The sequence below is a fragment of the Macrotis lagotis genome, chromosome 3, assembly GCF_037893015.1.
Source record: "Macrotis lagotis isolate mMagLag1 chromosome 3, bilby.v1.9.chrom.fasta, whole genome shotgun sequence".
Taxonomy (NCBI): domain Eukaryota; kingdom Metazoa; phylum Chordata; class Mammalia; order Peramelemorphia; family Peramelidae; genus Macrotis; species Macrotis lagotis.
In genome coordinates, this window is record NC_133660.1 from 213909825 (window position 1) to 213925379 (window position 15555).

At 41.4% G+C, this 15555-nt stretch overlaps 1 protein-coding gene across 9 annotated transcripts in view; it reads left to right on the plus strand.

Moving 5' to 3' along the window:
* Positions 1–15555, plus strand: part of WFS1 (wolframin ER transmembrane glycoprotein) — a 59013-nt gene that overhangs the window by 33961 nt on the left and 9497 nt on the right. For 3 of the 9 annotated variants that reach the window (XM_074229807.1, XM_074229808.1, XM_074229809.1), the window contains exons 3-7: positions 729–794; positions 4362–4444; positions 8272–8416; positions 8789–8959; positions 10181–10261. In XM_074229807.1, the coding sequence (XP_074085908.1) occupies positions 729–794; positions 4362–4444; positions 8272–8416; positions 8789–8959; positions 10181–10261 (546 nt within the window). Of the gene's footprint in view, positions 1–728; positions 795–816; positions 1500–4361; positions 4445–8271; positions 8417–8788; positions 8960–10180; positions 10262–15555 lie in introns of those variants that run through there. The other 6 variants (XM_074229811.1, XM_074229812.1, XM_074229813.1 and 3 more) reach the window with 4 other exon arrangements.

Genomic DNA, 15555 nt, shown 5'->3' on the forward strand with positions numbered 1-15555 from the left:
GTAGACTTGACAGATCCTGGTCAAAGATTAGATATAGGGAGGGTGAAAGAGTGAGGAGCTGCGGATAACACCTGAATTTTGAGTATAAAGAAGACAGTGATACCTAATAATAGGAATGTCAGGAAGATTGGGAGGATTTGGAAAGCAAAATAAATAAGGTGTTTATAGGACTTCAAGTTTGAGAAATCCAGGAAGCAGTTGTGCAACACTAGAGGTCAAGAGAGAGGTAGTTGTTGAGTCATTTCAGTCATGTCCAACTCTTCATGACCCCATTGGGTTTTCTTGGCAAACATACTGGGGTGGTTTGCTATTTTCTCATTTTGCAACTGAAGACACTGAAACAAAGAGTAACCAATCCTCAAGGGACTTGCTCAGGGTCACACAGTTAAGTGTCTACGGCCACATTTGTACTCAGAGGATGAACCTTCCTGACTTGATCTGTCAAGATATCCACTTCTCCCACTAGCTGCCTAGGAGAGAGATTAGAGCTGCATAAGTAGATATGAGAGTCATTTTCATAGAGATGATAATTGAATCCAATTGATGAAATATAGAGGGAGAAGAGAAATGAGCACATAGCCATGTGACCTGGATAAAAATCCAGCCTAGGGAATTGAAAAGAGTGAAGGATGGGAGGATTACAAAACATTGTGAACTTCACTTAGTCTTTGAAATTCCAAATTTACAGAATGCTAATGTAAGAAATCTGTTGTTTATTTTGTCTCTAGCCCAACTAGGATTGGAGGGCTTAACAACAGGGGAGGAACCCGAGGACCAGAAGGCCAGAGTCCTAGGTTTGTATGGCTAGCTAGTGAGTGAAGAGACACAACTAGGTTCCAGGGCTCCCAACACCCAATTTTGTGTTCTTTCTCCTTGTGAAATTTAAAGGGATAAATGTATACTTGTGTATATTTATTAGAAGTGTAAAATTATATGCTTTTGCTGGAAGCCTTTGGCTTGAGTCCAGCCTCACTTTAAGACATTTAAATGTATTGACAGCAGCAATAACATTAATGGGGGAAATAGCACAAAAAAATATGTTTTACTATATCTTTACCATCTGCACGGGGATCTGAATAGTGAACTAAAAACGGATCAGTGAGAATGCCACCAGAGTAGACTTGGCAGGAAGTCCCAAAGATGAGGCCCCTTCTCAAGACACCATGTCTCTTTTTTGGCCCTCTTGTCATGAATTGAGAAGCTAGAAAGTGGCCAGGATGTTAAGTTGATCCAGAACCTGCTCTGAGAAGACTAGTACAGTTAACAGAGTAGCCATGACTTAACGGGAACCACATTGTGTTCAGCTCTCCAGATGGTGGTGGTTGGTGGAGGACCAAAAGACAAAGTCATCAGCCTCACTCTCCTCCAGTGTCATCGGAGCAAGATGTCAGTCGAGATTACTGGTGATGACTGGATGCAGAGGAGACCTGGGCTTTATCAGTGAAGGTCTTTCCCAAGCCTCAGTTTGTCTGAGGCAACCCCCATCCAGGAAAGGTTAGGTAAGAATAGAAGTGAAAGGTGGTCTACTTCACCTTCACAAAAAAACCAAGCAGGGAGGACTGGTCCAGCAAAGACTGGCCACCCCGAGGTTGAGGGATATCCTGGGTAGAGTTCAGGTTAGATGGTCTTCAGGGTTTTCTAGCTCCAGAATCCATAAGACTCTATAGCATGATGAAAAGGTAGCCAGCCAGCCATGTGGATGTGTCTGTCCAGTAATGCCGTTCACTCCTTCCTCAACTCTGAAAAGACTTTGTATCTCAAGAAGGAAGACATAAAATTTAAAAATAAATTTAGCTTATTCTTCCCCAACTCCCTCTTGCCCCTATCCGTGACAACCAGCCTTGGTAGGGTTTGAGGCTGGCCTTTACTGGGCAGCCCTTACTAACCTTTAATTGTCATCCTCCCAGACATAGTCATCATCCATGCTGCCCTAAACTGCAGTCTGATTTGCCACTTGCCAACATTGGCTTCCACCCCATGAGACATTCCTGTCCCAGGTCAGTGGATGCCATGCCTCTGAGTTTCTAAGTGATCCTTTCCAGCCTTTCTGATGTAACATTTTGAAATAAAAACTGTGATTGGTCATTTCTTCTAGTAACCTAATTTTTTTCCCCTCTTATTTAACAACTGACCATCTTTGAGTCAAGGGTCAAAATGTCTAGGTTCTAAACTAGCTCAGCCATACTTAATAACATGGTGGAGGTCTTATTTCCCTCATCTTTAAAATGAGAGTGACTTTGCTAGGGGATCCCTGAGGGGCTCTTGCAGTTCTAAATCTGTGACCCTGGGATGTCAGAGCTAGCACTCTTGTGAAAGGACTACACAGCTGGCAAGTCACTTGGTTGCGTGCCTTTCACTGTGAGAAGAGGAAATTTGTCCCAATACTTGTTTAAGATCCTTTTTGGCTCTGTCATTCTGTGCTTCTCAATCTTGTTTTTGTTGTATAACAATAAACACAGATTGGTATTTCCTCAACTCTTCCCTCAGTGGAAGAGCTGGAATTGATCTCAAATATTAGTTCGGCATTTGTGTTATTTGCTGAAATATTTTGACTTGTCAAATTGAAACCAAAGTCATTTAAAATATGTTGTGTGGTATTGTTTTTAAAAATACACTCTATTGAAGCAGTCTTGGCATTGCCAAGCTATGAATAATTAACTGGTAAAAATTAATCATGAATTAGAACCATTGTTTCTAAAGAATTATTTAATACCATTTTTTTAAATAAAAGATAAGAACATGAAGTCAAATCTGTGACTCAGTTGTATCTTACTTTCTAGCGTTTAAGGTACTGAATACCTTATATTATTTGAGTCTCCCAACCACTTTTTGAGGTAAGCACTTTTAGGTACTGACCGCCATTTCACAGAGAAGGAAACTGAAACTTAGAGCTAAAAGACTTGCCCATGGGCACACAGCTAGAAAGTAGGATTTGAACCTCAGTACCTCCTGATTCTGGGTCCAGGACTTCTATTACACCATGTTGACTTCATCATCCATGATTCAAGTGACTCTTAGGTACAACATGGAATTCTAGTCTTTTCTCTGGCAGCCTTGGAAAAGTCCTTTAATCATCTCTGGACCTTTTCATGTTTAAAGTGAAATGATTAGACTAAATTCCCTTACTAAAATGTCATTTTATTGAGGGCAGAGATTATGCCATTTTCGTCTCTATATTTCCAGTACCTTACATATAGGATCATAGCTTTAGAGTTGGAAGTTATATGTAGGCCTCCGACTCCCTTATCTTACAGCTGAGGAGAGAGACCAAGAGAGATTTGGTCTTTCCCAAGATCTTACAGGTATCAGGAGCAGAGGAGAGATTTGAACCCAAGCCTGACTCCAAATTCAGCCTGCTTTCCACCAGACCACACTTGATTTCCATTCTGGACATTTTATTCAGCATTATTAACCTTGTCAAACTGACCCTATGGTAGGATGGCTCTAATCTCCCATAGTGTCCCCATCCCATATTACCCATCAGAGACAAAACTGTGAAGTGGTTGAACACAGACCAGAGTCATTCCAAGTCCTTCAGACATAGTCCAGTGCAAATGACCTTTACAGACCCTAAGGTTCCTCCATCTCAGTAATTCACATTGAATATTCTGCTCATCTCCCCGGCAAGCGTGGGCCCCCAGAAGCAAAAGCTTAATCAAGCATGAAGCTTGAATCCCCAAAGGTTTATGCCCAGGAGCCCATTTACAAAGCAAGTGCTGAGAAGGAAAACAATTGTGTGTGTGTGTGTGTGTGTGTGTGTGCACGCGCGCGCTCATTTTTCTTTATCAAAAATACATATATGCACATGCATATAAATATTTTTACAATTACATATATAATTATATATGTGTGTTCACAGACACATGTAAATAAGGTGTTGGGGTTTTTTTACTGTTATGTTTTTAGACTGGTATTTGCCACATTTCTTGGAATAAATCCTACAATTTTCCAAGAACAGATACAATGGAAACCAAAATAGTCAGCTTTCTCCCCCAGGTTGACTGTTTTGTTCCCATTGTATCTGTTCTAATATTCGAAACAGGATTTTTTTATCCCATTGGGAATGCACTTTGGGAAGCCCTCTCTTGTAGACTTTATAGTAATTCTCACTTTTTATTTTGTAGTTTTGATATCAGTTCATATCTCATGCCATTATACTTGACTATATACTTGCTGGGAGCTTGAATCTTTAAAGCATCCTTCTACAGTCCCCAAGCAAAGGGCCTCAAAAATCATAATTTTACCTTTTAAATGGATGGAACATTCCTTGGTAAATATTAGTTGAATGAATCAGTGATTGGAAACTGGTTTTACTTTTAAAGATCTGACTTGTACTTTGTATCTGATTTTTCCTTTTAAAGAGATGATGAAAGAAGAAATAAAAACAACCTTTGAAGACCTTCTGGAAAAGGCCAAGGCAGGAGATGCCAAGGCACAGACAGAGGTAACTCCATTGGCTGTTTTGCTTTGTTGATATTTTCAACATTTTAATTGTTTATATTATAAAAGCAACAAGGAAAAAAAAAGAAAATTGAAAATGGGCTCTCTTGGCCCTTTCCCTTCTCCCCTCCCAGGTCAAAATGCCTCCCCCCGAAGGATCCCTAGTATCCTCTTAGACATGGACTTGGGCTCATTTCATCTCATCCTTAGTTCAGTCTCCCACGTGGTCTTGGCCTTTTTGGAGAAAACCAGCTGTGTTGCCCCCCCCCCCCCATAGCCATGAGCTTCTGGTGAGGGGCCTTGTTTCTCTGAATTTTACTGTGTACCTCTATGAGACTCGTCCTTGCCACACTTTCTTAAATTTTTTTTTTCTAAATTACATGTAAAGATAGTTTTCAACATTCATATTTTGGTAAGATTTTGAGTTCCACATTTTTCTTCCTCCCTCCCTGCCCCATGACAGTGAAAATCTGATAATTGCTACTACATGTACAATCATGTTAAGCATATTTCCATATTAGTCATGTTGTGAACAAAGAATCAAAACAAAACGGGGGGAAAGTGTGAGGGGGAAAAAATAAAACAAATTTTTAAAAAGTGAAAACAATTTGCTTTGGTTTGCATTCCCTGGACACAGATGGCATTTTCCATCCTTGATGTTGCCACTTTGATGAAAGGACACAGAACAGACTGTGCTGAAAGATGAATAAGAATTTGAGACTATCAAAGGGAAGGCTTTTAGGTTAAGTGGGTAACCTCTGAGGTTGGCTGGCAAAATCACTATCTGTAATTCAATTGAAACTAAATTACTATTTAAAATTTCCTTAAAATTAGGTAAATTACATAGTTCATACTCTTAATTATTGATTATGGTTCAGGTGAGTACCTACTAACTCTTGGAGCTTTATCTTTCAATGACATTCATCATTCAAGCATTTATTAAGCATCTAATATATTCTGGAACTGGAAAAGACAGACTTCTGGAGCTCAGGTCTTTTCTTGTAAATTGACTGAATATTGGCTAACTTCTGTTAGTTGAATTTTTACTACCTTGTGGTTTTAAAGACAGTCATAATGACATATCACTGAATTTGAGGGTTAAATGGCCTGGCTTATAATACTGCTCCTAGCAGCAGAGGGTTGAACCTGGGTTCGAATCCTACCTTTGACTCGTGTTAACAGTGAAAGACCTTGGAGAAGTCATTCTAACCTTCTTAGCCTCAATTTCTTCATCTATAAAAACGAGGAGGGAGGCTTCACTATCTTTTCTCCCATTGCTCATGGTCAGTCTCCCCTTTCCCATGATGATTTCTACCTCTATGATTTCCATGGGTTTGCTAGTGGAGAAAAAGGACATGGTCCTAATGGGAAAACATTTGATTTAATTTAAGGGCAGGAATGGGGCATTCAGAATTTGTTATGAAATTTACTGATTCTGATATTCTGCTTCTCCATTATCATGAGCTATAAAATAAGGAGAACAATAAGAAAGCAAGTCATTTCCCAATTGATAAACAGGCAGTTTTCAGATGAATAAATTAAAGCTATCTACATTCATATAAAAAAGTACTCTGTTACTATTAACTTGAGAAATGCAAATTAGCATTTGCCAAAGAACAATAAAACAAAAAACCCTTTGATCCAGTAATATATCTATTTGGTCTATATCTCAAAGAGATCACACAAATAGGGAGAAAGACCTACAAAAAGACCTACAAAAATGAATTTTGAAAAATGATCTTTACATATAATTAGAAAATTAAATTAATTAAAATGAGATAAGATTAGGAAGCTGATCCCTAAGTTTCTCTCCAGCTCTAAATCCCATGATCTGGAGGAACTTCAAGACAAGTTGTTGCCATTTAAAACAGTTGATGCCTTTCACCAAACATTCCCTGCCAAGGTGATGCAAGCTTATTTCAGATCTGGCACCTAGGAGTAAGTGACCCAGGGCTGGAAGCAATGGTGAGAAAACTGCAAAGCCTTCATTTAAAGCCCTGCTGAGCTCCAAAGCTAGGAAACACATTGTGAGGAGGCTCACAAGCTGGACCCTGTGAAAGCAGATGGTGGGACCTATCATTTAAAAAAGAGAAGTGAACCTGCTTGTAAAAAAGCACCAAGACTCAGAGTGGAGCTCCCACACTGCGACTCTCATTAGTCATTGTTGCAGGGCACGAGCAGATGGGACAGAAGCTGGAGGAGAAGGGAGAGACTCGGGGTGGGGTGGGGGGGTGAGGAGGAGGAGAAAATTGTGGAGGCCTGGGCTTGACTCAGAAGAGGGAATTGAGAATTAAATTACCAAAGTCCTCATATATGACAAAATATGATTGACTTATCAAGGAAAGAAAGTGAACTTTTATCATACTTGTATATTTCTAGCACTATCTATTTGGGAATTTTACTTGGTTAGGATATTATAATAAAATTATATTTCTATAATAGCACGGCCTAGTGGGTAGAGATCTGACTTCATAAGGAGGAAGAACTGAGTTTGAGTCCTGCTTCTGACACATAATGACTGTGTAACTTTTAGCAAATCACTTAACCTCTCAGGTCATCTGTAAAATACAAGACCTATACAAAATCATTTCCCAGCTTCCTTCTAGCTTTAATTCTATGATCCTATGAGTTTTGATTCTGATTTATGTCTAGATGTTTTGTATTTGTGTTATTTTACATTGTCTTGATTTTTAAATTTTCTTAAATGTATGAAATTTTCCAAGGATTTTTTTTTCAACACTGCGATGTTTAAGTCTTGTGCCCCAAATGTTTTCAGACACACACACATCTCCATTTTCATAATGTGAGTCATTGGGGAAATAAGATTTAGCATCAGAAATTTCCTTTCTAGATTGTGTAGAGAAGCATCTGTTTTATAAAATTAGATATATTTGTCCTTATAAAATTAGATATATTTGTCCTTAATGTACATCTTGTTGTACTAAAGTCTAAGGTTCTAGAAATTTTCATTTTAGGACCTAACCATGTTTTTCTGCATTTCTTGTTGTTACTCTGTCATTTCAGTCTGTGTGTGGGGGTGTACAGATGTGTATATATGTATCCATATTTATGTGTGTGTGCACGTGTCTATATAAACATATAGGTGTCTATATACATATCTATCTGCCTACATGTGTCTGTACGTAGATAGACATGTGAGTAAATTAATTCTAGTTCCCTCCCAGCATGGGCATTCTAAATTCCAAGGTCACATCAACTTGGGGACTCTTTGTGCCCCCCATTTGGAGTTTTCTCAGCAGAGATCCTAGAGAGGTTTGTCATTTCCTTTTCCAGCAATGTTTTACAGAGAGAAGGAACCTGAGATAAAACAGGCTCAAGTGATGTGCCCGGGGTCAGAGGTAGATTTGAATTTGCAGAGAAGGGTCTTCTTGATTCCAATCTGACACACTCTCTCCATTGCCCCATCCCCCAAATGAAGAGATTCAAATGTGTGTCTCCAAAGTCCCTTTCCCTCCAATGTTCTCTCTTTGGCCTTGAGACCCTAGACGGACAGACTGAACTTTCTGCATTTTAGGTAGTTCTATCTCATCAATGCTGAGATAGACACATGGACATTTCAGAAAGAAAGCATGAGAAAATGACCAGGGACATTTCGTGGGTAGAGGGAATCGGGGGGATGGGGTGGGGTTCAGGGAAGGAGGAAGGAACAGGAGATTGGAACAGGAGGAGTAGGGTTTGATGGGTGATTGATCATCAGAGAGGGTAAGGTGCCAGCACAGAGAGATCCTGGAGGTGATGAACATCATGTTTGAACCACCCAAGCATTATGATAACTCAGGAGCTGTGTCCTGTCTTCTGTTGGGTTCCCAGGTGGCGAAACACTATCTGAAATTAGCCGAGGAAGGTGATGAAGAGCTCAATAACTGCAGTGCTGTCGATTGGTTAATTCTGGCTGCAAAGCAAGGTCGGCGCGAGTCTGTCAAGCTGCTTCGTCGCTGCCTAGCAGATAGAAGAGGTAAGTGTGGTGACCCTTTATTTAAAAAGCATCCTGTGGACTAGACAAAGTTACTTGTTTAATTTTAGAGAAGAAACTCCAACCAGATGCCCAAAATGTATTGAAGTATTTTCCCCAATATTTTCTGATAGTTATTGAAACTAGGTAAAAATATAGATGATCTCTTAATAATGTTCACCTGGTTGGTGAGAGAGGAGGGAAAGGTATTGGAGTTGGGGAGAGAAGCTGCTTATCTTTGTTCAGAGGCATAAATCACCTTGGCTGAGGGCTTTGAAATGAAATTTATAGAGTAATAAATTGTCAGCCCTTGTCTAATGACTTCCTGGCAAAGTGGGATAATGGTGGTTAATGTGCTTCATTGTCTTTTTTTAGGCATCACTTCAGAAAATGAGCAGGAAGTGAAAAAATTGTCCTCAGAGACAGATTTAGAGAGGGCTGTGCGAAAAGCTGCCTTAGTCATGTATTGGAAACTCAACCCAAAGAAGAAGAAACAGGTGGCAATTTCAGAGCTTCTAGAAAATGTTGGCCAAGTCAGTGAACAAGGTAAGGAATGATTTCATTAGGAAGTTTAGCATCATATAGAATAGTGGCAAAGGTACTGGATTTCAAGTCAGAAAGATCTGAATAACAGTCCTGACTTTGGGCACATGAGTTCAGTTTTTGATAACCACTTCCTTAAATGCAAACCAGAAGTGGTAGTACTACCTCCTTCAACAGATTGTTCTGAGAGTCAAATACCCATGGGAAAGTGCTCTATAACATTAAATTATATGCTGAACATAGAATGTCAAGCCTGGTAAGAATGTTCTAAGATAGCATTGGGTTGGGGAGAAGGATTCAGGGATGAAAGATCTTTAGATCATAGAATACGAATGAGGAGGGTGCTTAGAATATAGAATTTCAGAACTGGGAAGGTCCGTAAAACATAAAATTCAGAATTCAAAGGATCATGTGAATATAGAGTTTCAGATCACATAGTATTTGAGTTGGGACCTTAGAACAAAGAATATCAAAACTGAGAAGATCTTTAAAACATAAAAAGTTAGGGCTGCAAAGATCCTCAAGGGAATTCAGAGAAAAGGTCATTAATACATAGAATATCAGACTTGGGAGGGACATTAGAACACAGAGTTTTAGAAATAGGTAGACCCTGGGAACACAGAATGTTGGAGCTAATAGGCTCCTTAAAATACTGTATTCAGACCTCAGAGGGTCCTTAGAACATAGAATTTCAGAGCTGAGAGGAAACCTCAAAGTATAGAATTGAGTAGAACTGTCCATGCTGAGGACCCTAGGATTAATTTAATCACATATATATCTACATATCTGATTGATAGATAGATAGATATAGATATATAATCTGATATATCAATCCTGTCTGTGTCAGACGGCATAAAATATATGCTTGAGATCCCACGAGTCTGTTAGGATAATATTGGCAATCTCATCAAATTTCACTTATCTAATACTTCTGGCTGTGGGGCACCATCCCTTATAGTGTCTCTTTCGGCCCTCACTTTGAAGTAGGTAAGTGCCTGCTCTGATCCTTGAAGCATCAGAGGAACTCACAGGAAACAGAATCAAAGTTGGGGGGTGGTCTTCAGGGAGAAGGTGAGGAATTGAGCTGGACTCTGCCTGGGAGTGGAAGGGTCCCAGGGGCCACAGCAAATGTCTGTGCCTGGGGTGCCTGCAGGCCTTATCTCCCAGATGTCTGTTGACTAGAAGGTCGACTCTGACTGTGGATGAACTTGTATTGCCTTTCAGGTACTGAAAAGCAGCCCGGCCCTGTTCCCAAATCAATCCAGAGACAAAGAAGAATGCTGGAGCGCTTGGTCAGCAGTGAAAGTAAGCACAGAGCCCTGATTTGACCACCCACCTGCGGCACCTCTTTTCTGTCTTTATGCACACAACTCATACCACCACACAACACACACACATAACACAGAGTACACACACACACTATACCATATATACCACACATATAGAAACAACATACCACACAACTCACAGCATACAATATAGCTCACATACACAACACAATGTAGCACACAACACACCACACCACACACCCCTTCTCTGAACTCTGTGTCAGGTTCACCAAAGGCTTGTCCCCTTGCTGCCTCTTTGGCTCCCTCTCTGGTAGGAAGGCCTTGATGTTTCATCCATTGTGGTTCTTTCCAGAGATAACTGGAGGATTGTGTTATTGTCAGTTTGGCACAATCCAGCTTGTCCTTTGGATTGAGCTTCCCCCCCCCCCCCAAATCTCCTACCTTCCGGATCTGACAGTTCATTCCTCAGACCTTTCTCAACTCAAGCTCGGCTCTTCTATCTGAAGTGCCCTGGAATGCTCTTTATTTATGCTACCCTTTAAAGAGAGTTGTTCAAAGCATCCAGAGCCCTTTGAAAACACAATCCCTTTTAAGCTGTTTTAAAAGAAAAGTTGTGTTCACAAGTGAGAATATGATCTCATAAAGAAGCCACAGTCTGAAGATAAGATTTTTTTTCATAGAAATAATAACTAATCCTACTCCTGTAGCACCTTATAAGCACTTTTCCTCATAACCACTTACAATTCATCCTGTTTTATAGTTAAAAATTTAAGGACCAGAGAGATGAACTTGACTGCTCAGGAGGAAATGTTCTGAACTGAATTGCCGCCCAAGTATTCTGACTTTGGGGAAAGAGTGAGGCTCTGCCTTACATAGCTCCAATTCATGAGAAGTCAGGACATCCTCCTCCTGATGTCATGGGTCCCCCCCCCAAGAACGAAGGAGGAACAGCAGCCACAAATGGGAAGGGGCTGGGGCATATCTAGTCCACCAGTATCAGGTCTAGCCATCCCCCTCTGCAACATACCCGCAGCTGCTTGAAAGCCTCCTTTGAGAGGAAGCCTCATCTTCTGAGTCAGCTCCTGTCCCACCATTGATGAATCAGGTTAGGAAGTTTCCCTCTAAGGTTCATCCACCCCATGCTTCTCCTTCTCTCTGGAGGTACATGGTATAAGTGAAGTCCCTCTTTCGGATGGCAGTCCCTTAACTATCCTGAGAAGCATGTCCCTCCCCGACACCTCCTTTCCAACTGTGTCCTTGGTTATCTGATCAGATCCTCATGTTGCGTGCTCTCCCCAGGGTCTCGTCTTCCCTGACTGCATACATGGGAGGACCCGGGCAAATGACCGAGGCTGCCATTGGGCAGGGGTTCCGATGGTCTCCCTAGAACTAAGTGCCATGCTCCAGCAAAAGCCCAGGAGGAACAGAGTCTCTGTGCAATCTGCCCTGGGCCAGTCCTAAATGAAGACAGCTCAAACAACATTTGATTCCTCAATCTCCAGTGCACTGATGGCTTTGCTTAGCCATGAGCACGGAGATGGATCAGAAATCGGGATGCTTGGTGTGGAGCTCTTTTTTTCTAACATTTACTAGCTCTGTGCCCCTGGGAAGATCACTTTACGTCACTTGCCTTTAATTTCTTTCTTTATAAAATGGGAATAACTGGAGCACCCAGCTCACTAGGTTCTGATTCCTAAGGCACTGGAGAAGTAGAACCGGGCGTAATCTTGATCTAATCCTTAGTGTTTCATTCTCTAAGTATGTATGTCTGGACTTTTGTATGTAGTTGTCTTGCTACCAGACACAGAGGATGAGACTTTCTGGAGAGACAGTTCAAAAGAGATCATCATCACAGGGCCGGATACATAGGAGGCACTTGACAAATGACTTAGACGTGAAAGCCCTTTGTCACTAGAGAGCACTATGAGGAGTCCTGCTCCTTGGGCATCTCTTAAATGGCCTCAAAAAATGACAAGATTAGCTGCCATCTCATTTTCCTTTCCCTTTTCTGAAGGACTGAGGAGGTAAGGTAGGAGGGGTGATGACAACACTTATGTAAAAGCAACAATAATAATAATAATAATAATAATAATAATAATAATAACAACAATACTTCCATAGCACTTTAAAGATTTCAGAGTGCTTTACAATTACTATCTCATTTGATCCTTACAACAACCCTGGAAGAAGGTGCTGTCATTACCATCCTTATTTTACAGATGAGGAAACTAAGGCAGCCAGTTGATCAGTGACCAATCACATAGAAGTCAGAGGCTGAGATTGGCTTTGAACATGATTAGGTCTTTCTGATTCCAAGTCTGAGGCTTTGTCTCCTGAACCAGAGAGTATTGGACTTGATTGTGAAAATCAGGATTCAAATCCTGCCTCTTGAGACCTAGACCTCCTGGCCGTGTGACTTTCAGCAAAACATCTAACTGCTCTTTGCCTCAGTTTCTTTATTTTAAAAAATGAGGGAATTGGACTAAGTGGTCTCCACAGCCTCTTCTAATTCTGAATCTGGATCTTAACCCCATCCCTGTGAAATTACTATGCAATAAATAGCATTCTCCCCATCTTACACATTCAGACTACTAGAAAGGGAGATACATTGATTTTAATTCACAAAAAAACCTGAAGGTTATGCTCATGATTAATTAGTATGATTAATGCAATGATTAAGTTGTGATTCATTTATTCTAATGATTAATTAGTATTAGTTATGATTAATTAAATTCAGGATGCTAATGCTATAACTATTTTATTCTTTCTGGAAGGTAAGTTTAGTGAGGGAGAAATGGCAATACCACAGGGTGAGGCCCCCAGGCATAGAAGGGAGAGTGTGTTGTGTTAGACAACTGGGGGGTATCCCTGCTCCCTCCTGGCTGTCATTGTTTCACTGGGACCACCCCCGCTGGCCCCATGAGCTTCACTGTACCACACACACACAAAGAGTTTGTGTTCCTGCACTTGGTTTCCTGACGCCTCTGTTGCTGCTATTTTACCACTCCCAGGTCATTCCCCAAAACCCCTTTTCTCAGAAGGAAGATCATCACACTTTGCAGAGAGCTGCAGCTTTGGTTCCTCTGACCCTGCTGCTGAGGACATCAGGAAGGAATTTGGCCAGGAATTTTCCCTGAACGTTCAAGGAGCCACTGAAGTAACATGATAGAAAATGAATTGAGACATTTTTGTGGGTAGACATTGGGATGCTTTTTTCAAAAAAAATAGGAGGTGACATGGGGGAAATTTGTCAACAAAAATTGAAGGGAAATCTAGGAAAAATAGAAGTTAGAGAATATTTTTGAATATCAGTTTGAAATTAAAAAAAATATTTTGTCAGGTTCCTATTGGCATTGAGAACAGAAAAGTTTTTGTAAGACACTTAAAGTAGGAGGTTGTGAACACCTCCTGTTGAAAGAATTGAGAGAGACAATGCAGATTATTGGGAAAAATCCCTCTCATTCCATTGGAAGCTTTAGTTTTTGTCATTTTGTTTTATTAATGGATTCTTAGGGCTGGCTCTTTCTGGATCTGTGTGATTAACTGTGACCCTGGGCAAGTCACTTCACCTCCTTGTCTCCATTTCCTCATCTGTAAAATGAGCTAGAGAAGGAAATGGCCAACCACTCCAGTATCCTTGCCAAGAAAACCCCTAATGGAGCCATGAAGAGCCAAACATGACTGACAAATGACTAAACAACAAACAAGACATATATAGACTGATTTGTAATGTTTCCTATGTTCAGAGATGTTATATACACACATATGTGGGTATTCTGTGAGAGTGAGAGTGTGTGTGTGTGTGTGTGTGTGAGCGAGCATACACGTAAGGCTGGGTGATGTCACAAACTCTGCTCTGGTCCACTTTGCACCCTCATGTCCCCCCAGCCCTTTTCTTGGACAGTGCTTGCTGTGTGTCCCAGGCAATGGGTGTACAAAGAAAGGTAGAAACGCAGTCATTGCCTTCCAGAAGCTTCCATTCTGCCAGGGGAGATACATGCAAACTCAAGTAAAGGGAAGAACTTTCAGAGGGAGAGAAGTGTAGGTGGGGGACCTGGGAAGGGAAGGTTTCAGTTGAACCTTACAGGAAACCCAGAGGCAAAGGGCAAGAGGCTTAGGACGGGGCAGAGCTGGAAGATGAACCATGAGCCTAAACAGAGTTCTAGGATTGTGAAGCAGATGGAAGGAGTCCTGTGTAGGAAGGGGGTCAGGTGATGAAGGTCCATAGAGCCAAATAGATGATGTTTAACCCTGGGGGTGATAGGGAGCCCATGAGTTTCTTGCCAAGGAAGGTTGGATCATCAAAGATCTTTAGGAAGACCCCTTTGGCAGCTGAGAGGGAGATGGTGTGAAGGGATGTGGGGTAGCCTCAAGGTGGGTTCCCAGTATGAGGAGAGGAGGGCTCATTTGCCCCGAAGGTCTCTTTATAGAAGGTTGTTAATCATTTGTATGTTATTTGTCCTGATCCTATTTGGGATTTTTTTGGCCAGGATATTAGAGTGGTTGGCCATTTCCTTCTCCAGCTCATTTTATAGATGAGGAAACAGGTAAACAGGATTAAATGACTTCCCTAGGGTCACACAGTTAGTAAGTATAAGGGAGTAGATTTAGCCTTGGTCCCTGGGCTGATGCCACTCGTGGCCTTCACTGAAATGGCAGGGTCTCAGGGCAGCTCTCACCACCACCCAGCCCAGAGGCAGTCAGTAACAACTCTCCATGTCAACTTCCCAGGTATCATGTTCTCCCCTCCCCACCCCTGGGCTTTTCCAGCCCCTTTCCAGGTTTAGGTTCCAGTAGGCATTTATTATAATATCATGGATGAGCTCTTCACATTCATTATCTACTTTGATCCCTGTGACAGGTTCTAGAGGGATGATTATCCTACTTTGATGGCATAGGGAAGCACTCTCAGAGTTAGTATTGGAAGCTGGGTCTCTCCAAGTCCAGGGTTCCAGCTTTTTCCAGGTCCACTTGTCTCCATTCCCCTTCACAGATGTTACCTATGATGCTTTGGAGAGCTTTTCACCCTGGAAGCTCATTAGACATCCTCTCCAGAGCAGCTTGGTGGTGATGGAGATAGAGCATCAGCTCTGGAGTCAGGAGGATCTGAGTTCAAATGTAGCCTCAGACACTAGCTGTGTGATCCTGGACAAGTCACTTGACCCTGATTGCTCCCCCATACCCCTCCCTCTGATTTTCTCATTCTCCCCAGAACCTCCATTTTTAGGAGGATGCCCAGTCTGGTCATGTATTTGTTTCTCTTGATAGCTCACACTATAGTTAGATGGGTACAGGCCAGGCACCAGCAGA